Below are 27,911 nucleotides of genomic sequence, written 5' to 3' on the forward strand. Positions count from 1 at the left end.
TCCTACTTCGAATCAGTCAACGAGAACCGAAGTCACGTAAACGCACTTCCAGGGATAATCTTTATAGGGTTAGTATTGCAGACAGGAGACATAAGACCTACGGGAATTGCGCACTCATTATGAGCAGGATCTCATAATCGAAGTTTTGAATTGCCTCGAGATAGAGCATCGACTGAATGCCCTCAAAGACGGTCAAGCGGCTGATGCATTCATCTAGCGATATCACATCAACATGCGCGTGGCGAACGGCGTACGCTGACCCAGAAAAGGGGCAATAGAAATAAACAAGGGTCAGAAGTTCAGAAATGGTTTATTGAGGCTTTAGTACACGGAGGGCCTAGGGTACTTGTTACAAAGGGAATTATGCGTGTGAACCGCTCCCCTCCCGTCTCTCTATCTTGTCGCTTCAAGCAGCAATTTACATGTCCGCGGAGGCCGTGGCACCAGTGATAATCTCGACCAGTTCTCCGGTAATGACGGCTTGACGGGTTCGGTTGAACAGAATCTGGTACTTGTTGATCATCTCACCAGCGTTCTTGGAGGCGTTCTGCGAAATGTGGTCAATATCTGATCTAAAATGGACACTACCAGGAAGACAAGACTTACATCCATGGCGTTGCGGCGAGCAGAGATCTCGCAAGCGTGACCCTCGGCCAGAGCCCAGTACAGAGAGTTGGCAAGAGCGTACTCGCGCATGTTGGGGATGAGCTCCTCATCGACCTCGAAGGCGGAGAAGTTGGGAGAGGCAGCAATGGCCTCCTCAGAGAAAGCCTCGATGACGGTGGGCTCGTAGCTGGTGGCGTTGATGAACTTGTTGTAGAGGATCTTGATGCCGGAGTACTGGGTCTGGAGCTGGACGATCTGGTCGGCGATAGCCTGGGCATCGGCGAAGGTAGGGACGTCCTTGCCGACACCAGCGAAGCTCAGAACCATGTCCTGGTTGTTGGTACGGCCCAGCTGGGAGCGGGCCTTCTCGCCGATGACGACGAGGTCGGCCTCGCCGTGGTTGATGTTGCGGCGGACCCATCGCGACAGACCGGAGTGGACACCACCGCAGAGACCCTTGTCGGAACTGCAGACGATGTAGAGAGGCTTCTTCTCCTCGCCCTCGAGGGGCTTGGTCTCGGCAGCGTCGTAGACCTCGTTGGAAGCGGCACCGTAGTTCTGGGCCTCGTTCATGGCTCGCTGGGCGCGGGTGAGCTTGGTGGAGGCGACAATCTTCATGGTCTTGGTGATCTTCTCAATGTTGCGAATCGACTTGAGACGACCCTCGATCTCTCGCAGGGTGGCGTAGGTGGCCGCATTGTTGGCAGTGCTGCGTCGAGCGAAATAGTGGTCAGCTTTTTCAATTGTTCGATATGTAACTCAAAACCGCAACCCCAACGCTCCGGGATTAAATTGTCGTCATATGGCATTCGTCCCCCGGACCGGACCCATTGGTCAATGAGGTCCGTCTCTTCGGTTCCATGCCCTTGGACAAGCAACTGTGTTCTTCCCAAACTCTTCCGCCCCGAAATTGACACCACGCAGGAAATGACCGACGTACCGAGCAGGAATAGCCGCAGCTGCGGCTCCAGCGCGCAGAGCCGGTCTTGCCGCCCTCGAGAACATCGTGGAGGGGAGTAGAAGGTAATTGGTGTCCCGGGTTCGATTCTCAGCGGTGACACGGTTGACCACGGATGCTCCTCGCGATCAATTGGTCTGGGGTCGATGGAGGGTGGTTGAAATGGATCAAATTGATTTACTTGGAGTCGGTTCAATTCGGGCTCAACTGTCTGGCTCTGTCTCTGCTGCTACCAAGCAAAGCTCCATTTTCCCTCTCGTCAATTTTCGGCACGGGCCTAACTCTTTCCGACTAAGCTTCCGTAAGTACCCAGAGGTGAGCTAGCCTGCTAGGACTTGCGGTTTTTGTGAGCCACTCAGATCTCGCAAACTCCGCTGGACCAGTGCTGGGCCACCTGCACCAACAGCTATCTGGGTACACCAGCCACATGTCAAAACACCAGCCACATTCCAAGCAATCAATGTTTATCCGATGGGTTGGGATCGTTTCGCTTCTCCACCGCGATCTTGCCACCTGTTCGCAGATTATGTGACGGCTGGTGGTTCGCTTTAGATTTTTCTGATACCCGCACACCTCCCTCCCTTTCCGTGGCCTCCATTGTTCTGCTTTCTGTCGCAGGCTGGCTGCTCTCGGCGTTTAACGTAAGCGGAAAGAGACCACCCATTCCTCCCATGCTGCCTGCATGCTTACGCTCTTCTCGCCCTCACGCTGCCTCTCACTTGCATCGAAAGTAGCAATTACAGAGTCCACTTAATCAGCCCAGCCATTCCTCCTACAGACACTAGCAATATTTTTTTCTTTCCCTGGCGCCGGAGTGGATGCCGCGCTCCTAGGCTCCTGGGCTCCCAAGGCTCCTAGGTAGGCTCCTTGCGCGCCCTCTCTTGTCATTCATGTCACACTGACAATTCTTTGTGGAAGAACAGCCACAGTCTTCCTTCCACCAGCCGAGCCTCTCCCTCTCATTGCCTCTCATTGGCCTGATGTTACCGACTCGCGCTTCCAGAAGCCCAAATGCACTCCCTTCTGCCGCCAATCTACATAATCTCAATTTCAACCATTTACAATAGAACCTTGCTTGATGAAGAATATGAACAACCATACTGACATCTGCGTATGTATTCAATCTCGTGACATAATCGTTCCTGCAATGATTGTCATCTACCTGCCATTCAGCCTACGTACCGATCCATGACCTATATTCGCGAGTAAGTAATTTGGCTACCATAGGTACAAAGTGGATAATCCTGTTACTGCAAAGCGCGGAGCCGATACCCAGGTAGACAGCCTTTCTCTCTACTGGCCTCTCTCTATTCTCTTGCAGTATTCCATCTGCATCAGCCATCCACTCTCCACTAATCTCACCACCGGGGCGAACCTAGCGACAACTGCCTCTCGCAAGTCCAGACTTGGGTAAGGCTTCTCTTCTTCTTCTTTTCTCCCCCCGGTAGTCGCAGCGAGCCGCACTTTCCCTCTTCCCTTTCTCTCTTTCTCTCGATTTTTGCTGTCCATTCTTCTATAGACTCGGTTGGCTTCCGTAGCAAGAAAAACTCGGTTTTGAATGGACAATCGATCAACAATTCACACCACTCTAGGCTAACAACCAGTCGATTTCACCTTTTCTCTATTCGACCTTGGGAAACTCATCGTGGATGTTTACTCAACGAGCACTGCGGAATAACCGTTGGCTCCAGCGCCTGTGTTGAAAATATCCAGCCTGGCCTCATACGGTTACTACCTTTGACGCCAACCTTTCAACACTCGCTTCCACGCCCGGCTTTCCAACACTAACACACCAGCTCCCTAGAGAAATCAGCCTCGTTACGCAGATCTCGCAAGAGCGGCGATTCTACCACACGACGCGACAAAGCCACCCAACCACCAGCATCATGTCTTCCGACCTATCTGACGACAACATGCCTTTGGCACGCCCCAATGGCAAGCGTAAGTATTTTCCCGAACTTTATTGGACCACGTTCAGATCGCGTAATGCGACTCACTCACTGCCCACGATGCGGTAACCCGCGGCTCCAACTACTTCCCTTCGCAACCCTCGAACCGACCCATTCACGCGACCTCTACTCTGGCTGGCCTTATTCGCACCATTAAATGATTTCGCCTCGCAAATCAAACTAATTTTCTTTTTCTCTAGTCTCGGCAGACACCATCTCGAAGTCGGAAGACAAAGCCATGGACAAAGGCGATTCGGCAGGAACCCCGTTGGCTGCCCCGGTGTCCATCCGCAATGGTCCCGTCCAGGATGGCGATGCGATGGATGTAGACAGTCCTGCGGTCAACGGTCACAAGCGGAAGACACGAACGTCAATCGGCCAAAAGCCCAGCTACAAGGATGATTCTGACAGTGATGACCAACCTATGGTATGCACCTGCTCTTTGTTCATCTACGCAGCTGCCTAGAGCATTGGATCCGTACTGACATGCTTTAGCTTAAGCGCCAAAAAAGAAGACGGCCGTCTCAGACGATTCCGATGATGATGTTCCCCTGAAGCGAAATACGAAATTGCCGCCCAAGGCTAGCGAGAGCGACATGCTGGATATGGACTCGGACGATGACGACAAGCCTCTTCATGTGAAACTTGCCCAGAAGAAGGCGGGCATCGAGAAATCCGCAGCAAAGGATGCTAAGAAGCCTACACCGAAAAAGAAGGTGGTCAAGGACGAGTCTGACTCAGACGCCCCTCTTGCCAGTGCCAAGGGTAAGAAGCGACAGTCTAACGGCACTGTCAAGAGCAAAACGAATGGCGTCAAGAAAGAGGAATCCGATTCGGATGCGCCCATTCGGAAGAAGGCAAAACCTGCACCTGCACCTGCTAAGGGCAAGACTGCCGTTCCGGTCCGGGGCAAAGCCGCCACGACTGCCAAGGGCAAAGCCGCCGCTCCTGCTGCCAAGAAGGGCACGAAAGCCAAGAAGGAGGAAAGCGAAGAGCCCGCGGAAGGCGATGAAGAGGAGTTCGAATGGTGGAATAAACCCAAGAAGGAGGACGATTCTACCAAGTGGGAGACCCTCGAACACAATGGAGTCATGTTCCCACCGCTGTACGAGCCTTTGCCCAAGCATGTCAAGCTTCTCTACGATGGTACACCGGTCACCCTTCATCCGGATGCCGAAGAGGTCGCGACTTTCTTTGGCGGCATGCTCCATCAACCTCACCATGTGGAAAACCCTACGTTCCAGAGCAATTTCTTCGCCGACTTTAGGAAGGTCATTGATGAGACCGGTGGTGCCAAGGACAAACAAGGAAACAAGGTTGACATCAAGAAGTTCGACAAGCTCGACTTCAAACCCATCTTTGAATATATGCAAGCACAGAGCGAAATGAAGAAGAACCGAAGCAAAGAGGAGAAAAAGGCCGAAAGCGAAGCCAAGAAGGAGCTCGAGAAGCCTTACAACTTCTGCAAGTGGGATGGACGGACCCAAAAGGTTGGCAACTTCCGAGTCGAACCTCCCAGTCTGTTCCGCGGCCGTGGCGAGCATCCCAAAACCGGCAGACTCAAGCTGCGTGTAGCGCCTGAGCAGATCACCATCAACATCGGCAAAGAGGCCAAGGTGCCTGCGCCTCCGCCCGGCCACAAATGGAAAGCAGTCCAGCACGACAAGACCGCCACTTGGCTGGCTATGTGGCAGGAAAACATCAACGGCGCGTACAAGTATGTAATGCTTGCCGCAAACAGCGATGTCAAGGGACAGGCCGATTTCAACAAGTTTGAAAAGGCTCGTGAGCTCAAGAAGTATATCGACAAGATCCGCAGAGATTACACTCGCGATCTCCGTGCAGAGGTTATGGCCGATCGACAAAGAGCCACGGCCATCTACTTGATCGACAAGCTCGCCCTGAGAGCCGGTAACGAGAAGGACACTGAAAACGAGGCCGAAACTGTCGGTTGCTGTTCTCTCAAGTACGAGCACATCACACTACGGGAACCCGACACGGTCATTTTCGACTTCTTGGGCAAGGACAGTATTCGTTACTATGATGAGGTAAAGGTCGAGCGCCAGGTCTTCAAGAACCTGAAAATGTTCAAGAAGCCGCCCAAGTCCGAGGGCGACGATATCTTCGATCGACTTACAACCTCATCACTGAACAAGCATCTGTCCACGTACATGAAGGGGTTGACTGCCAAGGTGTTCCGTACTTACAACGCTTCATATACGATGAGCAAGCTGCTCGGGGAGATGGAGGCCAACACCCATCTCACTATGGCTGAGAAGATCGCCGTCTACAACAAAGCCAACCGCGAAGTAGCCATCCTGTGTAATCACAAGAGAACAGTTGGCGCCAACCACGAGGCGCAGATGGAGAAGTTGGGCGACCGTATCAAGGGGCTCAAGTATCAGAAGTGGCGCACCAAGGCCATGATGTTAGCTGTGGACCCCAAGCAAAAGAAGAAGAAGGGTGCTGATTACTTTGCCCTTGACGAAGAACTTGACGAGCAATGGATCCAGGACCACATCAAGTTCCTGGTGGAGGAGCAACGGACCAAGACGACCAAGAAGTTTGAGAAGGAGAACGAGAAGCGCAAGGCCGATGGTGAGAAGCCGCATCCCGAGAAAGAGCTCAAGGCAAGACTTAAGGAGGTCGATGAGCTGGAGAAGCAGCTGAAGAAGGAGGCCAAGACCAAGAAGGTGGAGCCCGAGGGCAAGTCCCCGTCCGTCGACAAGTACGAGACTGCGGTCAAGAAGATCGATGAGCGTATCCACACTCAAGAGATCGCTGCCGCCGACCGAGAGGGTAACAAGGAGGTTGCCCTGGGTACCTCCAAGATCGTAAGTTGAACTTAGCCACCTGCCCTGACGAAGAGAAGACCCTGTACTAACTTGCCTTTCACAGAACTACATTGATCCCCGCTTGACCGTCGTCTTCTGCAAGAAGTTCGATGTCCCCATTGAGAAGTTCTTCTCCAAGACTCTGAGGGAGAAGTTCAACTGGGCCATCAAGTCCATTCAAGACGACGAGTGGGAGTTCTAAGCAGCGCTGCTTGCTCTTTTGCTTATTATCTCTCCCCCAGCTCACCATAACCCGCCACCTACCCCACCAACTACTTAAGCAACCATGTTATAATTGTATATCTGTACTATCATGCATATCCAACGGTCCACAGAGATGGAGAGACCCGGAGATAGTTTAGCTGGGTTCAGCAGATCCAGCAGATCTAGCAGATTCTAGGCTTACTGCCCTCTTTTTGGCCCTCCCTGCTCACTCAGCATCAGGGCGCCGGCTCCACTTGGGGAAACTTCTGGTGGCCTTGCCAGGTGCCCATGACGAGCTGTGGTGTGTGCCTTCACTTGGCCTATCTGCCCATTGATTCATCAAAGCGTTTGCGTTGCGTTGCATCAGGGGAGTTTCGTCTCGAGGTTGGCTGATTACCCGACCTTTACTCGTCATCTCAATAGGCCGTCTTCCTTTCCCGCCTTGCATATAGAAGCAATGAAAAGACGTAAATTATGTTATATTACCACATGCAGTGTTCGTTCCCATTTCTGTGAATCTTTTCCTTTGCTTATGTTTATGAGTCTACGTGAAAGTCTCGTCCTCTCCTCCGACCGCGCAGATTCTTCGCACTCTCCACCATGACCGTCACCGTCGCGCCATCCAACAGACTTTGGGCACAATCCCCCCAAAATTACAAGCAAGATAGAAATAAAACACAGACGAACCAAAAAATATAATAAAAGCATCGTAACGCGACGCAAAAGTGTCTCTCTGGCGGGGAATTGAACCCCGGTCTCGAGCGGTATTTGTTACTGGAGAATCCCAATGACAAGCTCGCATACTGACCACTATACTACCAAAGACTTGATGGGTCAAGTTGTTGTTGAAGATGCTGCTGTTATGGAGCTATATGAATGACGACGAGAAGCTTATGGCTCCTTTAGTGGTTTGTTGGGCCCCTTCAGGAAGTAGACGAGCCAGGAGCTAAGACAGATATCGGGCCTCTCCAAGCAACTCACCGGTGCTGTAGATGCATTGGCCGCTCGTCTCTCTCAATATCAATGGAAGTCAGTTTTTGTCTGTTATCATGTCGGCACAGGAACCTTCATTTCCCATGTTGATTCGGCTCTCGGATCGAATCTCTATGCGCCCCAGTGTCTGTCTGTGTACATGTAAACCACTGAGTGTTACGCGAGGTTGAAAAGTATGCTCCTCCCCTCTGTCCCGCATCTACTCGGCTTCAGGGCTGGATTGTCATGCTGTCAGAAATATAGCTTAATCATATATACTATGCAGTCGACAGACGACTTCTCGGATCTTGTCTGACGTGTCGTGAATTGTGCCGGGGTACATACTAATGACCAGGCCTGGTGCTTCAAATTCGTATACGATTGCTTCGGTTTTGACGTCTATTCATTGTGTAGTAACAGATAATATAATTGCTTGGCCAAGTGTTATGTTGTCTTGTGCTAGTCTCATCACATTTCCCCAAGTTAAGATCAATACGGCAGTTATCACATCGCCACGCTAGCTACTCCAAGACCGACAAATTCTAATCGCCCTGACCCTATGAGTCCTGGGAATATAGGTGTTGCCATACAAGATTTGGGGGCTTGTCCAGATTCTTCGCAACCACCTTTGATAATTAATTACGCTTCAAAGACCGGCCTTCTGGTTGTCTAGAGGGCACCCCTAAAGTCGTAGTCGGAATTGCCTTTGCCATCTAGGAAGAACAAGAGCTCGGGGTGAGGAACAGCAGTCGGAACATAATCGAGGCATCTGTAAATCACCGTTCTCATTCGGGTATCATGTGTCTAATGTCTAGGCTTGCTCTATACCGGCTTCACCATGAAAATCTGCGACATTGTTAGTATATGACGGAAACATGGTAACTGAGCGAGTGGCGGTCTTACCTGGGCCAAGGCAGCCGCATCCAATGCCTTTCTCTTGGATGCGATGTTCCGTGAGCGCACAAAGTGACGGGTCGATAGAGCTTGAGGCGTTGAAGTGCCCGATTCGACTGGAGTTGCGGTGGGTGTGGAGGCCATCGTAACGACTGTGGTGGCAGCCTCCTCGCTCGACGAGTCAGCGGTGTCCCGTTGTTTCCGCTTCTTCTCTTTCTTCTCCTTCTTGTCCTTCTTTTGCTTTTTCTTGGAGTCGCTGGCTTCTTCGGACACGTCGTCGGCCTCTTCGGTTGCCTCGTTCTTCCGCTTCTTGCTCTTCTTGCTCTTGCTCTTGCTCTCCTCCTCGTTATCTACTGCAGATGTCTCCTCCGACTTCGACTTCTTAGACTTCTTCTTCTCCTTTCTCGCTCTGCGCTCCTCCTCGCGTGTGGAGCTGTTGGCGGCATCCTCTTCAGCGGGCTCCTCCTTGGAACGCTTCTTCTTCTTCTCCTTTTTCACGTCCGACTCTTCTGGGCTTTCGGATTCTTCTGCCTTCCGCTTCTTGGACTTCTTCTCCTTCTTTGATTTGGAAGCTCCGTCGTCCTCCTGCGTCGGCACCTGAGCCAGTGATATTTGGTCCTTGGATTCCTCCTTGACTGGGTCCTCCTTCACTGCTTCATCCTTGACTGGCTCCTCCTTGTTCAACAATTCGGACATTTGGTCGCCCACGAGCAGGCCGCCCTTGACAAAGCGCATCAGGCCATATTTGCGCTCCACGTAGGCGCTGGTCTTGATCTCGGAGCGGAGGGTCTGCTCCTTCTTGATGGTGTCGTCGGACTTGCCGTTGAGGCGGCCCAGGAGGTCCTTGAAGACGTCGAGGCCGGTGCACTCGTCGCTCTGCTTCTGGCGGACCTTGGCGCCGAGACCAAGGGTGTCGTCCTTCAGGGTGATCCTGATGGGGGCGGCGCTGGCGGCGCTGTGCAGGTCGGCGTGGGAGGAGTCCTGGGCGCCCAGGAATTGACCCGGCTCCCAGCCCTGGGACCGAAGGATCTTCTGGCCGAAGGTCGTCTCATCTCGACTCCATTTGGTGTTGTTGGGGTCGAAGGCCAACTTCCGGCGCCTTTGAAGGTCATGTTAGCTTCTGCGTCCTCTTCTCCGCGGATCGGCCAGGGTCATCTTACGTTTTTGTCCCGGCGAGACCCATTGCAATCGATCAGTAGCAGGCGACTGCTTTCGTCTCTCGAGTCCTGGAAAGCGGTAGCGATGTCCTTTGGTGGGGCTCCGTTTTGCCGTTGGACTTTGGGAAATTTTGGGAATCTAATCGGGGACGGGACTGATAAGAATTTTACCAAGTCCAAAGGCAGGCAAAGGCACGCTTGTCCGCTTAGCGGCCCCACCTGTACCTTCGCATCCCTGTGCCTTCACCACGACCCCTACCTCCCTACTCCGTGTTCCAGCCAATCACAGACCATCATTGCATGCCTGTGATAGCCTCAACTGAACATCAGTCGTAAGACTAGGATGATCATGAGATGACTGTTCATATTATTGCTAGTATGGTGCTAATTGTTAATGCCATTCATGGACAGCAATATAATCAGTCTAGTTTATGCATTTCCGTATCTAGTGTATCTTTCTCGGTTGGGATAGGAGGACCATTGCATCCTGTATCGAATGAGACAACCCGCTGCCACTGACACTTGAGGTAATTGAGTAAACTGGAATCTTGCCCGAGAACTCGAATACTTGAGTCTGCCTACACGAAAGGGCCATTTGGGAGTGATAGATGGAAGGCACGACATGTGGGGAAGCACTCAACTGTGATCCTGCTCCTGCCTTCCGTCGTTAATTTGTAATTTGCACGCGGACTCAGCTACCTCTGATAGCAGCACGTACAAACTTGTCTCGACATCCTCTGCTGCCATCCCTCAGTAGAACTGAACCTGCTCTCCAGCAAGTGATATCTCCCCAGACCTGGTACATATTACAACATACCACGACTTCACTTCTCCTCACTCCCACTCAGGACACACCCAAGTTGGTTCCAGCTCCCCTGACTTTCTTCCCCGAGGCAACAGCAAGCAACAGCAAGCAACAGCAAGCAACAGCAAGCAACAGCAAGCAACAACAAATCTTCACCATGCCTCCTCGTAAGCGCCCTGCGCAAAAGCCCTCCTCTTCTTCCGATGGAGATGGAGATGCCGATGAAGCCCCCACCGTCCTCGACGTCGACAAACTGGTGCCTCCAAAGATGAATGCGGCGACGATATGTATCATGCAAAGCATTGTAAGTCTACCAACCTTTCTGAGAAGGTGCAAGGGCAAAATACTGTTGTTCACCATGCCCCAGCCTCTTTCTGTCGCCGTCGTTCTTCGTCTTCTTCTTCGTCTGGATGCGAAAAACTAATAGGCAACAGGCAAGCCTGCGAGCTAGTTTCGCCGACGAGAGCGAGAAAAAAGCAGCAAGTGTATGCCGAGAAGCTGACAGATTTGATGGAGAAATTCACCCAACGCTTCGAGGAGGAGCAAAACCAAAAGTGAGTTATACCATGTCCCTTCCTGGCTGACCCTCTCAATACCTCCTCTCGCAAGCCTTTTGTGGGTGGTGGCTAACCAACCATACGCATCCTGGCAGGGAGGCCCGTACCCGGGAGCTGCTGCTGCGGCTCGATCTAGCAATCCAGAAGAAGGCCGCCGCCGAGGAAAAGATGATGCAAGTGGTCGCCTCCGTAAAGCATGACGCGGAAACCTTCCAGCACGCCATCAGCTGCCTCTGCGCCGAGAGAATCGAGCATTGCAAGGAAGGGGTCGAGATGGCCGACCAAGCCCGGCAGGGAGGCGGCGTGCCGCTCATGCAAGGCGAGCAGAAGGTGCGCGCGCGAATGGAGAAACTGATGGAGTAGTTTTGTCGGGTTGAGAACGCTCGGCTCTCAAAGGCCAAGACCTGAAAGGGGCATTTGAGGGATGATGCGCACGAATGTTTGGGCTGAGCTGAGATAGATCCAAGGGGAGGTCGTTGCCTACACAATCCGATGGTGATGTCGGGGAACTAGTTTGCTATACTGTTGATGTGTCATAGCTATGAGGGTAATTTGACATATTAAAAAGGGGTAGACTATGTCCAATGCTAAGCTCTCGTGAATTCGGTCGCCTGCTGACAATGGTATTTCCAACTCTAAAGTGGTTCCTCTCTATGTATGTACACTTTGAGCAACGTTATCGGACCAGTGTTTCCCATCAGTGTATACAATGAATAAATAATACAGCGCTATACATGACGCGTGGCAATGCAGGCCACACACAGACCGTGTGCGAACCTCTTCCCTCCCCAAGTGGAAGCTGTTCACTACCTATTGATAATATTGTAATTATTTGTAATCAATTACACGGCCTGGCTATACCCGCCAAGCCGTTTCTTCCCGTACTTGACCCACTTCCTCACCTCGTCCGCCCAGAACACCGTACTGCAGAGCACAAAGAGCCGCATCAGGTCCCAGAAGCCCAGGGCCTCGGTCTGGAAGACCTCCTGGAGCCAGGGGAAGTAGATGACGAGCAGCTGGCCTGCAATGCTGAGCGCGACGGCCCAGTTGAACAGCGTGTTGGAAAAGAGTCCCACCTCGCCCCGGAGCAGCGACTTGCTCTCGGAGCGGCAGCTGAGCGCGTTGAACATGTCGAAGAGCACGAAGCAGGTAAAGGTCATGGTCGTGTCGCGGCGCGTCACCTCGCCGTCCGACAGCATCTCGCGCGTGTAGATGATCATGGTGCCGACCATGATAATGGCCGCCTGCGTCATGACGCGTACGAGCAGGTTCCGGGTCAGGACCGGCTCGCTTCGGGAGCGAGGGGGCCGAGACATGACGTCCTTGTCGACTTTCTCGACACCAAGCGACTGAGCCGGTGGGCCGTCCATGATGATATCTGTCGTTGAATTAGTATTGAGCACTTATTTGACGTAGTTATTTGTGGGTCGACTTACTGATCCAGAGAATCTGCATGGCGTTCAGGGGTGACCTGAACCCCAGGCAAGTACAGAGAAAGACCAGCGACAGGCCGGCAACAGAGGTACTGAGCTGGAATGTGATGAAGTTCTGGATATTGCTGAAGATGCCTTTACCCTGCTCGATAGCGTGCAGGATGGTGGAGAAATCGTCGTCCGTTAGAATCATATCAGAGGCTTCTTTGGCGACGTCTGTGCCGTGCATACCCATTGAAATACCGATATCTGCCTTCTTCAGCGCAGGCGCATCGTTGACACCATCGCCCGTCATCGCGACGATGTCGCCACGCGACTGCAGTGCTTGGATGATTTTAAGCTTATGTTCAGGGTTAGTTCGAGCGAAGATGGTGGTCGTCTGCATGGCTGATGCGAGCTCATGCTCGGACATGGCATCGACCTCATCTCCTTGCAGTACAGGCTTGACGATCGCTTGACCGGCGGAGGCTTCTCTTTCAGTGGCGATGTGCATTCCCAGTTGTCTTCCAATGGCAAGGGCGGTGGTGCTCGAGTCTCCGGTGATCATGATGACTTTGACGCCACCACGCATCAATCTGCGAATCGATCTAGCAACGCCAGGCCTGGGTGGGTCACTCATTCCTACAAGACCCGCGAATGTAAGACCCTTGAAGAGCTCCTCGTTGTTGGGCACGGCAGGACTCTCGCTCCTTTCATGGCTTGCAGGCGTGTTGCTTCGTGAATTCGAGTTGAAGCCCGGCTTTCCTCTATGTGACTTGGACGAGATCGGACCACTGGCAAAGGCCAAAACACGAAGACCCTTCTCGGCCATACGCTCCACTGCCTCGGTTGCTTCACGACGACGGTTTGCGTCCAGGACGAACTCGCGACCATCAGCTGCCATGTATGTATCACAGGCGTCAAGGACTCTGTCGATGGCACCCTTCATGTACGCGTATTCCTTATCGTGGTGCGCATTTTCGGCTCCAATGACAACGCCCATCCACTTGCGTTCCGAGCTGAATGGTGTCTCAGCAGTGCGCGGACCCGTGGACTCTCTGGCATCGTGCTCCTTAAACCTGTCGAGAAGATCAAGCATAGCGACATCGGTAGGCTGGCCGACCCATCGTGAGTGGGTCGGGTCTTTGTGCTGGCTATCTGCGAAGGCTGTGTTGGGACCCCCATGATGGGATAGACGTGCATTGTTGGCAATATTTCCGATCCGAAGTATCTTGAGTGCCGCCGCATCTGGGCTCTTCTCCGCCAACTCATCGTCCGATTCAACATCAATCGCTTCTTTCTTTCCAAAATACCACATTCTTGCGCTCGTCATGTGATTCATCGTCAAGGTGCCCGTCTTATCCGAACAGACAACATTGACTGATCCAAGCGTTTCGACACTGGGCATCTTTCGCACGATCGCATTGTATTTAGCCATTCTGTGGACGCCGAGTGCAAGGGTGACAGTCACAATAATCGGCAAGCCTTCCGGGATGGCAGCCACAGCAAGGGAGATAGAAATCGTGAAGATTTCCAGGATCTTCTTTCCTTGCAGCCAACCAACAATGGAAATCAAGCCGATGATAACGAATGAGATCTTGCTGAGTTGGGAGCCTAGTTCATCCATGGATAGCTGAAGCGGCGATCGTGGGCTTTCGGTACCCGACACGCTCGCAGCAATAGTGCCAAAATGGGTGTCACCACCAGTCGCAAAGACAATGCCTTGCCCGTGTCCAGATTTGACCAACGTTCCCATGTGCGCAATGTTGTGCGCACCTTCCTTTGCTGGCTCCGCCCTGGATGCATCGTTATGGAATGAGGGCGAGAGCGCCGCGGGGCTAGGCAGTCGCTGGTTACTATAGTCACCGAATTGTGGCGATTGCAGGTTCTTGAGCCGTGACTGAGCCGTGACCTTCACAGGCTCGTTCTCACCCGTCAGGTTCGATTCGTCAATCGTCAGATCCGACGCATGCGTGACCCGTATATCGGCAGGGATGCGGTCGCCAGTGGTGAATAGGACCAAATCTCCAGGTACCAATGTTGCAGCCATGACCTTTGACGAAGCTGCCTCGGAAACCTCCTCCATCGGGGTTGATGCGCCAAGATCTCCATCTTCCCGGGGAGCGTCTTCGCTACCGACCGCGGGCCAAACGGAGCTCTTGCCATTAGAACCAGATTTTGCGGTGTGTGACCGTACAAGATGGGCGTGATTGGGAACGAGATGGTTCAGAGCTTCGATGGACTTTTCAGAACGATATTCTTGGACGAATCCGACGGTGACGACAATGGTGACTGCCACAGTGATACTGACGGCATCGTCCATATTCCCTACTACCACCGACGCCAGAGCGGATACCAAAAGTAGAAGAATAAGCGGCTCTTGAAACTGTTTGATGAATCGTAACCATAGCGGTTCAGGGTCGTCGTGGGGTATCTCGTTCGCTCCAAAGTCACGCAATCGGGATAGGGCCTCGACAGGGGTTAAGCCATGCTTGAGGGATGTCTGTAGTCGTGCTGCGGTCTCGCTCGCGGTCATGCAAGAATACTGGTCTGCCACCGACTGCAAACAGGATAGGTTAACGTCAAGTTCCTTGGGGAGGAAGGGGGAAGACAGTGTAACCACTTACCCGCGACTGCGCCGAGGTAGTCCTCTCGTGCTTTGGTCTCCTTGTATGTGACCTCCCGGGGTGGTCCTCTTCATTATCATCGAAACCCCGATCGCCGCCGGTAATGCTGGGGACTGCGACGGGCAGAAGCGGGATGCCGCCTTCTTCGGTTTTATTGAATGGCCAGGGAGGCATCTTGGCCGGTGTTGAGGAGCCGCGAACTTGTCGCCGCGCAATGCCTCATGGGGCGGAAGACAAGGCAGCCGACGAAGACGATGGCGATGGCGATGGTGCAGAGAGCCAAGCTGATGGTTGCCAAGCTCCACTGGTCGAGAAGGTTGAAGGCAAGTAAGTCAATGCAGGGGATTCGGAAAAGGGAGGAAATGTGTTCTCGTTATTCACATCATAGTGGCTACGTCGATAATGAAGTATTTGGCACTCTCCAGATAAGACAGACAGGCGGACTGGCGCGTTTTCGCCGATCGATTTAAGCGTTGGTCTGGTTCGTAGGTACTCGGCCCAAACGGGGATGACTTTTTGTGAAGCGTGGACGTGTTACTTCCGTTATGCGGGAAGTTAAGCTGCACTGGTTGCGTTCCCTGGGGACTGGTTAAGGTCCCGGGGTTCTGACGCCACCTAGGCACTTCTCAGTTTGGCTCCTGTTGCTTGGCTTGGGAGATCAATTTGACGCTAAAAATGTCCCCCTAACCCTTGCAGTGCACCGAGGAGCACAATGAGGCTGAAAGGAGAACCTTGCAAAGTGCCATCCGCTGATACATACATACATGCACAAGTCCCAGCGCTGGAGAGGTATCGAGACTAAACCATCGGAAGCTAGAACATTTGGTGGAATACATACATCTTACTTACACATTGGATAGCTAGGGACCCTATGCTACCCAAACATGCACTCAACGTAGTAGTACTGCCTTACATCTGTCAAGAATACTGCACGATACCAACAGAAATATGTAGAACATGGACGCATGCCTCTTGGCTATGTACTTGCAATCTCGACGGCCACGTAATATCTGGAGACTTGCATTGGTGTAGGTATGTTCTGCAGTAATTCGAAGTTACTACTATATATTTCGGGCGTATGCCCACAACAGGAACGCAGTTATGCAGCATGCTAGGTAGCATAACAGTCCGCGACTCATACCCATTGATCGGCTGAGAATATCGGACCATTCGGCAATGATACTGATCTATTGATGTTCTTGCCTATGTATGTGTGCATACAAACCATAGTCATGAATATTTGGTTGAATCCGGTGTAGGAAGTAGGCAGAGGGCATGTGTCTCGCCCACCCATGACGGAATGCCTCCTCGGGGTGCAAGTCACCGCGTGGTTGAATTAAGCTCAGGTATAGCCCAAGGGATGTGATCAGTAGATGCCGTGTCTGAGTACAGCACCTACGAATATGTCTGTGGATGTCTGTAGCGCCCTTGATCATTGATGCACACGGACAAACGACTAGCAGAAGAGGTTGCATATCTAGCCATGGCGGTAAGCTACATACCTAAGTACGCAGACATATGGAATTCAACCCAGCTGGCATGGGTATCTGGTTCCTGGATAATTACCTACTCAATGTATTGGAGCGTATGCATGTCGTTGGCCGGGATGATGATGCGAACAGAAGCGCATACCAATGCCAATTCTTGAACTCTTACCAGCCACACAATTATTCACATCCCGTCATGAATTCATGAATAGCTGTGACGAGCTAGTCCGTATGCAGGGAACAGAGCTACCCTTGATGGAATCATGCTCCGCTGCCGAGCGACTCGGCCCAATCAGAGGCCTCCATTTTGCTCAATCTCCCCGTAATGTGGCTCGTGCAACGAGGATGCGACTGGGAATCGGGAGGGTCGTCTCCAAGGTCTAGCCCAGCCACTGGGTTTTTTTTTCCCTTGGACTCCCTCATTCACCGTCTGCCTGCACATCAGACCTTTCTGCTCTGGCTCCAGTCAAAGTGCACTGCAGCCACACGAACACCGCGCAAGCCCAGGTCCAGGTCCAGGTCCAGGTCCCCCGTCCCCCTCCATCTACCTGCTCTCCGTCCTCTCTCCCAATTCTCAAACTCCTGCCCATTTCATCGCTTTACCACCACGTTCCCCGTCGATCGCCTAATTCATTCTCGTCGCGATCGCTACTACAATTGCATTATCCAGTGCCGACTTTTTCGCACCGGCCGAAGAAGCCGACTGATCTCGCGCTGTTCCTGGTTCCCGCAAGCTTGCGCGCCTGACCGACTCTCCAAAAGCGAGGAAGCAACCGTTGATCCGCCGCCCCTACGCGATTTTTCCACTCCCCCAGTCAACAGCTTGCAACGCGCTTGAGCACTTGTTTACACTCCACCTCCAGCATTCATCACCGCCACGCACTGCACCCCTCCATTGCCCGCGTTGACGCGCTGTCGCATCTGTCGTCATTGCTTGTTGCCTTTCATGTTGAATTATACCGTCTAATCTGCCCTCCAACCTCCTGCTTTGCATAGCCCACCGCCGTCTCTGTCGCGGTCGCAATGTTCTATTCCGAGACGTTGCTGCAGAAGACCGGGCCTCTCGCCCGTGTCTGGCTGTCGGCCAACCTAGAACGTAGACTCAACAAGTCCAGTATTCTCCAGACCAACCTCCAAAAGAATGTCGAAGACATCATCGACCCAAACCAGGCCCCTATGGCTCTGCGACTCAGTGGCCACCTGCTGCTGGGTGTGGTCCGAATCTACAGTCGCAAGGCGCGCTATCTCCTTGACGACTGCAACGAGGCTCTCTTGAAAATTAAGATGGTACGTAATACCCAGGATCCCGTCGCTGACTGCTCGACTAACATGGACTTGAGGCTTTTCGCTCTACTGGCAACAATGATATCCCCGAGAACCTCCCTTTACCTAACCGTGAAGCACTGATGCTTCCTGATCGCATTACACCTGCCGACAACCTGGGAATCCTGCCTCCTCCGAATGCCGACTGGTTGTTGGCGCAAATGGACGTCGAGGCGACACAAAGTAGCTCACAGGCACAAGGGCGAGGTCGCGGGCGTCCGAGCAACCAAAACATCAACCTGCAAGAAGACTTCAACAACAGCCAGTTCCTTGAAGTAGACGATATGAACATTGACGATGGTCCTGCAATCATCGACAACGACGATCTCGACCTGGTCCTGGATTTCGGAGATGACGACGAGCAGCCCCGCAAGGATATGAGCATTGAAATGGGTCGAGACGCTCCCGCCGCTCGATCGATCGAAGATGACGTCTTCAGCGAAGCTGATTTCGGCCTTCAGAAGGGCGATGCCTCGACCGCAATGGATCTTGGAGAAGGCGCCATCCGAATCGCTGACGACGATGGCGATATTCCCATGGAGGGTGACTTCCAGTTCAACATTGGCGACGAATCAGCCATGCCAGAAGTGGGCGGAGCCGGTCTTCCTAGCCGCGCCCGTATCTCCGAGTCCCCGCTCTCGGACATCGACGAGAACATTGCCAGGGATGTTGAGGAGTGGACCCGAATTAACAACACCAGTATCTACGAGCCTGGACAAGAGACTGAGATACAAGAGCCCCAACAGCAGCGAAAGTCGGCGAAGAAGCGCAAGGTCTTCGGCCTCGATGCTGCAACTCAACTCACAAGCGCTCACATTAAGGAGCAGCAACAAGACAGATCCAATATCCTCAAGGCACCAAGCTTTATCCCGCGCGATCCCTACTTCCTGGCTCTTTTAGAGATGAAGAGCACCGGAAGCTTCGTTTCTAATATCATGGGCGACGCTCGCAGCAAGCCCTGGGCTCCGGAGCTGAGAGGCTTGCTTTCTCTCGAAGCCATTCGGCCCGCCAACGACTTGAAGCGAAAGCGTGATAGTGGCATTGCGGACATGGGTGAGGAAGAGCAAGGCGCATCCAAGTCCCCTCGCCTGGAGCTAGAAGAGGATGATGGCCTGGCTATGCCGGAGGGAGGCTTCGGCGAGCCGAGTGTCGGCCCAGAAGGTACCATTTTGGAAATCCCGGCCGACGATGGTATGGGCATACACGATGACGATGGCGCCCGTGACGAAAGCACTATGCGTGCTTTCGACGAGACCATTGCGCCCATCGTCCACCCTGCCGACAGCGGCCCCGTATCCCTGGGAACAAAGCACGCTGTTCACGTCCTCCGCGAGCTTTTCGGGGCGGATGCTGCCGAGAGCGAGGAGCAGCGGACAAAGACTTCGGTCGTGTTCCAAGATCTCTTGCCCGAAAACCGTACGACCAAGGCCGATGCGACCAAGATGTTCTTTGAGTGCCTGGTCCTTGCAACAAAGGACGCGATCAAGGTGGAGCAGAAGGAAGGCGTCCTGGGTGGTCCGATCCGAGTGCGCGGCAAGCGTGGACTGTGGGGTGCTTGGGCGGAACGCGAGGCCGGTGGTGAGATTGCTAGCCAAGAAGAGGAACAGGCAACACAGCCAGAGCCAGCGATAGCGGGATCGTCTCGAGCAGTGGCGGCAGCAGCATAAGCAGGCGTTTGATGGCTATCATTACGACTATGCGAGGCGTACGGCATTGTAGCGGGTGATTCGACGAGCTTGACGGTTCATGTACACATTACTTATTGGCACTTTATTGCGATATTTCTCTGGTTATATCATCGCACCACGGCAGGGTGGCGTTTGCGGAGTTTGGGAAGACGGGGAGATACCAACAAACTGCTGGGGGTCTTCTGGTCATCAAAATCAATCTTGCGAGAGGGTTCATTGTGTGGATTGTTCATTAGGGGGGCTTTTAGTGTAGCGTCCATGTCAGGACGATTAGTAGAATAGTGTTGACCTTCTTCTATACAGCAGAACTTTGGCTGAAGCTGTATGTCATTAGTGTCTTTTCCAATATACTCCATAGTGGAATGCGAGTTCTTGAAGAATCATTTAAACCGAGACGCCCTGGCATCACATGCAGATATTCATTCAGGTGCATATCCAATGTCTCTGCTTTGCGATGCCAATAGGCTGGCTGTGTTGTGGTTGTGGCCTAGCCGTATGCGTCAGATAATGCCACTATGGGGTGCATCTCCTGTAGGATAGTGGAGGGGCGGCTAATAATGGGGCACAGTCAACTCCGATGCTAAAGTTGGACGTCTCAAAGGAACCTCACTCTGTCATCAACACAAGCAAGGCTTCTTTTGTGAGTCATGTCAGACGCCATCAAGTCATGCCACCCATTTTCGCTCTTTGTTCTATAGTTCGCTGATTTGCATTGGTTACCGTCACCAACCCATGATTTACTATTCCACATATATACGAAGCCATTCTCGAGTCGATTAGCTGTTTATGCTAGAGCCGCCCGACGACGACCCCCGATAGTCTTGCGCCTGGATGGCCAAGCACCTCGATATCCAAGTAGCGATATTCCAACACCAGGCCCCTACAATTTCGAGAACCTATTAGACAGCAAAATGGTCAAGACTCTTGTTGAGTTATGCACTGCAGTGTGTATCAAAAATGTTCGAGGTATGTATTCAACGCTCTTATTTGCTGCTTCCTCCCGAGTACCTGCCGTTACGAGGTATCATACTTTCCTTTGCCCCAAACCCCCATTCATTGTTCTACCTCCATGATTTTACGCAGATCTTACGGCCTGCCTCCTTCCTTTCTTCCATTCATCACTACCAGCTGCAATCTTTCTTCACAAAGTCACAGCATTCTACCCGCCTGTGTACAACCATGCCTCAAGACAATCCAGATTTGCAGAACGACAGTCCTGTCGATTACACCAAGATCACTGCTAACCAGCTCAAAGATATCAGAGACGTCGGGTCGGCACACTACGATCTAATTCGACCCATCCTTCTGCGAATAGACTCAGCCGCGCAACTGCGTGCCATCGAAGAAGCCTCCCCGCACCTCGAGGAACACGACGAAGAAGTATGGCTGCGCTTAATTAAGCGGGAATTCCCTACCCTCCACGAGAAGGAGAACCTCAAACCTTCGAGGCCGCAGCTCTGGCACAGGGTCTACGCAAAATATAGCCGGATGGACGCGAAGAACAAGGCCGAGGCCGCAGAGAAGCTCCGAAATGCCTTTGCCGGCATCAAGGCGAAGAAGCAGGCCAACACGAGCGAGATCGTGACGTTCGACCGTCGTAAGCTGCCACAGCCGCCGAAGGATTCCAGATTCAAGGGTGACAAGAAGGGGAGTACCGGGCGACGAGGGGGTAGCAACGACACGGGAGAGCTGCGCTTTACTAGTGGCACGCGAACCAAGGTGACAACGGCACAAAGCCTGATGCGCAAGGTCAAGCGTGAGGCGAAGGAGATACACAGCCGCAACAAGATTGCAACCCCGACCAACGCCCTTAGAGTCAACAGTGGTCAGATCAAGCACGCACCCCAGGGCTTGGTTAACGAGCATCGAATCAAGTCGCAGCCATCTTTGAAAATCCAGCCCCCGACGTTGAAACGGACCTTCCAGGACCGCGATTTCGGAGGCAAGAGTCTGGAGGAAGCAGAAGCGCGGCTGCGCAACATCAAGTCGGGCAAGCAGCCCACGATTGTGTCGGATTCTGATCTGGACGACGACGACGACGACGTCTTCGGAGATGGAGGCGGCGGTGGCGGTCTGCTGGACGAGGACGATTTGGAAGCGATGTTCGACGACGAACCCGCCAAGCCGGAGCCAAGCAGACAGGCGTCCAGGCCCCTTCTGCCCGGGAAACAACGAAGCGGTGCTTCTTCCAGCGTGCGCCGTGTCGAGACGCAGATCCGTCAAGTACCGGCAAACAATAATGTAGGGTCATCTCCGCCCTCAAGCCCTCCAAGGGCCCAGGCTGCGAGCCCTCCTCTCAAACCCTCGATGCCTCCTCGGAAGAGGAAGGTCGTGGATGTCTTCATGAAGCCCAAGGCTAAAGCTCACCGGCCAAATTAGGGGTTGTTTCGAGATTGGTGCCCCCGAGGAGACATGGGACGTCCAGCGTCAATGGATCGGGTTTATGGGCGATGCCTTCGTTTGTAGTTTATCGGTAATTTTGGTCTCGCAATTTCTTCAGGGACATAAGTCAGGCAGGCGTTCAATGGGAACATTTTGGGATTTGTAAGACACGGAGAATTCATATGCATAAGTAAGCAAGCAAAGACAAAGTGGTTAGAATTTTGGAAGGGCGAAGTGATTGGGTTTTGGCATCTCGAGATAACCGCGAGAACATTGATTGTATAATAAAGAAATCATCAGCATAGCATGGGGTCAGGTATAAAGCGTCTTTGCAATTTCAGGAGTGGTACACATCTGCAACTCTACTTTTCTATATAGTGACTTTCGATGCCGTATTTAGTACGTGAAAATTTACTGCGCATATTCAATGGCAAGAGCAGGCATTCGTCAAGCCAGAGTATCATGGGAACTACTTGACATTGCCTCTAATCCCCCCGTCACGCTGAAAGACAACGATCTTGACAGCCGTTTCAACTTGGCCGTTAGAGGTAGATGCCCAGTTTAATCGTAGTCATACATTGTATTACCCCAGAGCATAATTGTCCCATTAGAAGGGGCTGGGGTAGAAAAGAAAAAGAGAAATTGACATTCGTGAAGCAACTCTAGATCAGTAGGCAGTTAGCGTGACTGGCTAAGGTAAATATTGGGGGCGAGGGGATAGGCTACAGTACTGAGATGATTCGTACGAGTGCTCCTGGTATGGAGTAGAGGTGTGAGGAACTATCCCATTCCATCTCCTCCTATTCTTCTCCCAATCCCTCTGAATAACTCTGAATGACACCGAATAGAGGGGTTTCGATCTGACGGATGGTAATCATTATCCCCTTGACCAGGACACCTGCGGTTAGGTTGGGTGCCTCAGGCACAGTGAGGACCATTTCCGAGATTTATCTAATATGAAACTAGTATCAGTAAGATACGTTTTCACGATATGGCTTTTACAGTTAAGTTGGCCACTGAGATTTACAGTTAAGTTGGCCACTGAGATTAAGTGTATAAATTTTAGTGATACCGATGCAAAGGAGTGTACATAACCACTCCACACTACCTACCTATACACTCACCAAACATAGGGGCCCATATCGTATTAGTTCATATTTATTAGCCCTCGTCTGCTACTATGAAGGCAGACTATCATTATGGAGATGCTCTGTAGGCCTATTGGGACCAGCCCGTCCGTCGACTTAGTCCTACAGCCTGCACCGGTCTGCTTCTACTACTGCTTCAACTACGACCTCAAAGACGTACTGTCATTTCACAACTATGGAAAACGGAGGCAAGATAATTAGCACCTGTGATAATTTGGCATAAACGCATGACCTTCTCTGTGACACGCCTGTCCACACAGTTTCACTTGAGGTTTCCTGGCTTCTGGATCTACCTGGCGAGACATTTTAGAGATAGTCTTGCTGACTCCAGTACCTTTTCATTGCCCATATGCTGCGTGCATTTCTATTTGAATGGAAGATCGTGATATTGACGCCTTGAACGCCCGAAAGAAGAAAGTGGTTTATTCTGCTATTCCTCCATCTGTCTGGGAAGCCCTGCCCCGTCTGCTTCTACAGGAAGCAGAAAGCCGCCTCTCCTTTTGCTAAGCCTAGAAAAGCCCGCAACCTTTAGATCTTGCATACCGCCAAACAGATAGCAGTCGTCGCGACGTGAGTAGCATCTGAGTGATAGGGCTTTTCCATGAACATAATGCGCCTGCAGCTCCCTTTTGGTTGGGTCGCTGCGAGCGGTTTCGAAGGATGCTTTGAGGGCCAGCGGCGGTTTATCGTCCTCCTCGAAGAGCCAGAACCAGATGTAGTGTTGCGCCACCCTCGAGTTGGTATTCGGCTGCCGTCTTGTCGTCGGTCCTGCGAGTGGAAGTTGTTCGCGTCAGTTTTACGTCCATGTACATGGCCGAGAGGCCTAGGGATGATCGCAGCAAGAGAGAAAGCGTATGGGCGGCGGTGGGCGCGCAATGTGACCGCAGGATAGGGAGAACAACAGAGGGGGGCTCAGCTTACATTTGCTTGCCACCGAAAATGAGGCGCTGCTGGACAGGCGGGATTCCTTCCTTCTCCTCCACCTTCTCCTTGATCTGCGAGACCTTGTAGTCGGCTTCGATGTCGAGCTCGATCTCCTTGCCCGTGAGGGTACGCACTCTATTGGGTTGGACGACTGTCAGCAACATTGGACTACATATCCGCCCACGAGCTTGGTCTGCGTGTGTGTCCGTCCGTCCGTCTGCGAAGAAGGCAGGCAGGCCACGGAGCTGATCTTGGCGGGGTAGCTCTGACTTACTTGATAAGCATGGTGGCGGTTGCTGTAAAGGACTGACGATGGGGGTTCTGTAGAACAAATGTAAGAGACGACTTTGGCGCTCAAGGAAATGGTTGTGCCGCTCCAATGTTTTATGAAACGAGAGAGAGAAGGTTAAGTTATGAGTTCGTTTGGTAGGTTGCTTGATGATCGAAACGGCGGAAGGCAGCGCACTGGCGGCCTGGTCATGGTGGGGTTGCTAACTGCAGGGTGGGTCGCTTATAGTAGACTACCTGCTTAGGGATGGCACTCTCCAATATCCGTACTCCGGGTATCGAAGAAGGACGTTATGGTACAAGTCAACTTCTTCCACCCTATCAGGTACTGCTGTCTCAGCCGAATGAGCTGAGTAACGGTCGCTCTAGTTGCGAGGAAACATCTCAGTCATAGTGTTATAGAGCAGCTGTACATGTCGACATATTCGAAGCATTGGGAACGCCTCGCAGCAACCTCGGATATTTGGAGTTGACAGGGTCATTTAAGACCTACTTTACAATATTATAAAATCCTAGAATACAGGGGAGATGTCTGGCGCCGTTTTGCTTGCAATCTCAACTCATGCCTGGTCCTTATTTCTTGCTAAAATCATCGCCAAACACGTTCAGGCCAAGACCTTCGGAGTCAAGCATCAATCTGTTGCGGCCACCAGCTTCCTGGAGCGTTGTTGCGATGAGACGTGCGTTCTCAATCTTCTTCAGCTCAAGATAGGACTTGCTCTTCTGGACGGCATCACCAATAAGCTGTGCTGAGCGAGCTTCACCCTGGGCTCGGACAACCATGGCCTGCTTCTCCTGTCGTGCCTTGTCGACAATGAAGGCGGCCCGTTGCGCCTCCTGTTGCGCCACTTGCTTGGCTTCCACAGCTGCTGTGAATTCGGGAGAGAAGGCAAGATGCTGTATGCAATCGTCAGTATACCCTGATTTCATCGACACATGTCGCTATGGACTTACCGTGAGTGAGACATCATCCAGCAAAATATTGAACCTTGCTGCTCGTCGCGACAGGTTCTCTCGCACCAGCCTGGCCACCATCTCACGCTGTGTGATCAGCTGGCTGGCGTTGAACTGCGCAACCACACTCTTCAAGACTTCGTTGACGATCGAGGGCAAGACGCGCTCGTCGTAGTCTTGTCCCAAAGTCCGGTAGATTTGCGGCAGAGCGTTGATCTCTGGCCTGGACAGCACACGGCAGGTGATGTTCACCATCTGCAAGTCCTTGGTGCCTGTAAGTGAAGACACATTTCTCGGCTTTGCGCGCACATCGTAGTCGATCGACGTCTCGAACCAGGGGACTCTAATGTGTGTTCCTGTATTGGTGGTGGAGTATTAGCAGGTCAGATCGTACCACCACGTAGACGCCGTAGACTGGACAAACCTTCGCTGTAAATCTCCTTGCTGACACCACTTATCCTCCGATACTTGATAGCTCTGTGACCGCCATCCACGTTGAAAAGGGAGTTCTGCAAGAGCATGGCGCCACCGATACCCACGGCGGCCACGGCGAACATGCCTGCGGCACCGCGAGGGTTGGGGGCTCCTCCACCTCCGGGCATGCGGGTACGGCGGGCAATGGCCTCCAGCCGCTTGAGCTGGTCCTGGAATGGGTTCTGCGACATATTGACAAGCTGGACCTTCGAGTCTGGTGACTGTGGTGACTGCCTGAGTGGAAGCTTGGCCGGGCTGCTTTCAGTCGGATTTGCCTTGCTGAGGCGATTGATCGGACCTGAGCTTTACGTCGAAAAGTGATGATCTCGGCAAGATGGTCCAACCCACCATGGTCGATGATCTGTGCACTTGATTGGAGCTCTTCCGCTGCCTGGCTCCTGGGCCCGTCTGCAAGGGTAGGAGCTTCTCGGCCAGACGCGCTAACCCCAACAGGCAACTAGGAAGGCCAAAGGGCCTAATCTTTTTCCGGAGCAGGGGATCGGTGTTTGCGTGTTTGCGTAGGGTAAGTGGGGCCAGGCATTTCAGAGTACCTACAGCCCGTCCGTGACGGCCAATTCTGCCATCAATCAATTGATGCCGCAAGCTGCATGTCCAGGTGCGATCCAGTCCCATCTTGCACGCAACATTTATTTGTGACCGACTGCAGATCTCGGTCCGGGAAAAACACAGAAGAAGACCAGTTCAGGCTCAGGCTTGGGGAAGGGGGCATACTTACTCCTAAGTTATTCACCTGAAGAGCACCTATCATAATACAGTGACGATACACTTCCTGTAGCTCGCTGTATTTGACTTTGGACGTGATCCCGATCTGGCCCGCGAGTGAGCTGCGCGTGTAGTCGCAGTACGCATTCCCGTCGCTTCTTTCCCTTTGCTGCATTAGACCCGCGCGAACGAGCTCCATAGTGCCAGGCAAAATGTCTACAAAACCACCCTCGCGAGTCGTCTTCGTGGGAAACATTCCCTATGGTGAGTCCACCGCCCAATCCGCACCTGCGCGCCCCCGTTGCCTGCTGCAAGCCAACAGCCATTAACCGTCATTCTCGCAACAGGCCTTTCCGAAGAGCAGATCACCGACATCTTCAGCACGGCAGGCAAGGTGCTCAATTTCCGACTCGTGTACGACAGGGAAACCGGCCGACCTAAGGGCTTTGGCTTCGCAGAATACCCAGACGCCGGTAGGTTCTCCCAGCAGAAGCTCTTGCTGTCCCATGATATTGACTTCATTGTGTCCTAGACTCGGCAGCTTCGGCAGTCAGAAACCTGAACGACTACGAAGTCATGAATCGTAAATTGCGCGTCGACTACAGCACCGAGGGTCGCGTGGACCAGGACGAGGACAAGTCTGGACCTAGCAATACCGCCAGTGCCGGGGCCTACGGCCAACACTCGAATGGCATCGCCAACGCCGCACCCCAATCCGCACCTGCTGGCTCGCTGCCTCCGCTGCCCCCTGGAAAGGAGCTGCCCCCTGGAGTGAGCTTCCACGATGCGATCTCTCGGACCCTGCACACGCTGCCCCCGGCCCAATTGCTAGACATCCTCACGCAGATGAAATCTCTGGCTTCGACCGACCCTGCACGCGCAACGGAGCTCCTCAACCAGGCCCCGCAGCTATCCTATGCCATTTTCCAGGCTCTCCTTCTTATGGGACTGGTGTCGCCCGAGACAATTCACTCTGTGGTTGATCAGAATGCGCCACCTCCGGTCCAGGCACCGCCTGCTGGCTACCCGCCTTCGGCGATGCCTGGTTTCCCTGGTGTTGCTACTTCGACCCCGCCGGTTGGTGCTCCGTTCGCACCCCCTGTGGCGGCGCCTCAGCCCAGCTATGCGCCGGCACCAGCAGCAGCAGGACAAGATCCGGAGCAGCTCATGAAGATGGTTCTGGAGCTACCTCAATCTACGATCGACCAACTTCCCGAAGCCGAGCGGCAGACAATCATGGGCTTGCGTGCTCAGTTCATGCCTCAGCGTTGAAGCACAGAGCATTGTTCTAGAGCATTGTTCGGCAGCATGAGGGCTGGTTCACGGCAGGGCTTGTAACAGTATAAAGCAAGCAAGATGAGTACCGAAAGGGTAAAAGAAGGCGTTTTAGGCGTAATTCATTTGGACGTGTGGCGATCTTGGCAGGGGTCAATAGGGTCTACTTGATACCATATGAGCCCAATGGCTCGGGTTGCAGTTTTGGTGGAAATGGAAAGAAAAGAATAAAACCGTCTGAAGTTCGCATATTGCCAATGGCCAGGCTAA

The 27,911-nt window shown here is 52.8% G+C and overlaps 9 protein-coding genes across 9 annotated transcripts; 5 read left to right on the top strand and 4 right to left on the bottom strand.

Annotated features, from left to right (window-relative positions):
* Positions 1-418: 418 nt before the first annotated feature.
* Positions 419-1,611, bottom strand: PG997_002894 (ATP synthase F1; the record flags this gene model as incomplete). The annotated part of the gene is made up of 3 exons (XM_066807209.1): positions 419-547; positions 607-1,315; positions 1,547-1,611. The coding sequence occupies 3 exons, from the start codon at positions 1,609-1,611 to the stop codon at positions 419-421; spliced, it is 903 nt and encodes a 300-aa protein (XP_066670827.1).
* Positions 1,612-3,450: 1,839 nt separating this feature from the next.
* On the top strand, positions 3,451-6,549 carry PG997_002895 (DNA topoisomerase; the record flags this gene model as incomplete). Its single annotated transcript, XM_066807210.1, has 4 exons — positions 3,451-3,505; positions 3,714-3,940; positions 4,026-6,347; positions 6,412-6,549. 4 exons carry the CDS (start codon positions 3,451-3,453, stop codon positions 6,547-6,549), a joined length of 2,742 nt encoding a protein of 913 aa, XP_066670828.1.
* A 1,796-nt stretch (positions 6,550-8,345) lies between these two features.
* Positions 8,346-9,600, bottom strand: PG997_002896 (Pin2-interacting protein X1; the record flags this gene model as incomplete). Its single annotated transcript, XM_066807211.1, has 3 exons — positions 8,346-8,369; positions 8,427-9,516; positions 9,578-9,600. 3 exons carry the CDS (start codon positions 9,598-9,600, stop codon positions 8,346-8,348), a joined length of 1,137 nt encoding a protein of 378 aa, XP_066670829.1.
* A 936-nt stretch (positions 9,601-10,536) lies between these two features.
* On the top strand, positions 10,537-11,299 carry PG997_002897 (uncharacterized protein; the record flags this gene model as incomplete). The annotated part of the gene is made up of 3 exons (XM_066807212.1): positions 10,537-10,683; positions 10,860-10,933; positions 11,032-11,299. The coding sequence occupies 3 exons, from the start codon at positions 10,537-10,539 to the stop codon at positions 11,297-11,299; spliced, it is 489 nt and encodes a 162-aa protein (XP_066670830.1).
* A 479-nt stretch (positions 11,300-11,778) lies between these two features.
* On the bottom strand, positions 11,779-15,149 carry PG997_002898 (calcium-transporting P-type ATPase; the record flags this gene model as incomplete). Its single annotated transcript, XM_066807213.1, has 3 exons — positions 11,779-12,314; positions 12,373-14,908; positions 14,976-15,149. The coding sequence occupies 3 exons, from the start codon at positions 15,147-15,149 to the stop codon at positions 11,779-11,781; spliced, it is 3,246 nt and encodes a 1,081-aa protein (XP_066670831.1).
* A 2,336-nt stretch (positions 15,150-17,485) lies between these two features.
* PG997_002899 (uncharacterized protein) lies at positions 17,486-19,452 on the top strand (the record flags this gene model as incomplete). Its single annotated transcript, XM_066807214.1, has 2 exons — positions 17,486-17,749; positions 17,803-19,452. The coding sequence occupies 2 exons, from the start codon at positions 17,486-17,488 to the stop codon at positions 19,450-19,452; spliced, it is 1,914 nt and encodes a 637-aa protein (XP_066670832.1).
* Positions 19,453-20,652: 1,200 nt separating this feature from the next.
* On the top strand, positions 20,653-21,852 carry PG997_002900 (RNA polymerase II transcription factor SIII subunit A; the record flags this gene model as incomplete). Its single annotated transcript, XM_066807215.1, has 1 exon — positions 20,653-21,852. One exon carries the CDS (start codon positions 20,653-20,655, stop codon positions 21,850-21,852), a length of 1,200 nt encoding a protein of 399 aa, XP_066670833.1.
* A 2,936-nt stretch (positions 21,853-24,788) lies between these two features.
* Positions 24,789-25,834, bottom strand: PG997_002901 (prohibitin 2; the record flags this gene model as incomplete). Its single annotated transcript, XM_066807216.1, has 3 exons — positions 24,789-25,112; positions 25,170-25,525; positions 25,594-25,834. 3 exons carry the CDS (start codon positions 25,832-25,834, stop codon positions 24,789-24,791), a joined length of 921 nt encoding a protein of 306 aa, XP_066670834.1.
* A 744-nt stretch (positions 25,835-26,578) lies between these two features.
* PG997_002902 (rna recognition domain-containing protein) lies at positions 26,579-27,638 on the top strand (the record flags this gene model as incomplete). Its single annotated transcript, XM_066807217.1, has 3 exons — positions 26,579-26,630; positions 26,714-26,839; positions 26,899-27,638. The coding sequence occupies 3 exons, from the start codon at positions 26,579-26,581 to the stop codon at positions 27,636-27,638; spliced, it is 918 nt and encodes a 305-aa protein (XP_066670835.1).
* Positions 27,639-27,911: the final 273 nt, after the last annotated feature.

This window comes from Apiospora hydei (genome assembly GCF_038363865.1).
Source record: "Apiospora hydei strain CBS 114990 chromosome Unknown utg000004l_segment0_segment0, whole genome shotgun sequence".
In the NCBI taxonomy this organism is placed as follows: Eukaryota; Fungi; Ascomycota; class Sordariomycetes; order Amphisphaeriales; family Apiosporaceae; genus Apiospora; species Apiospora hydei.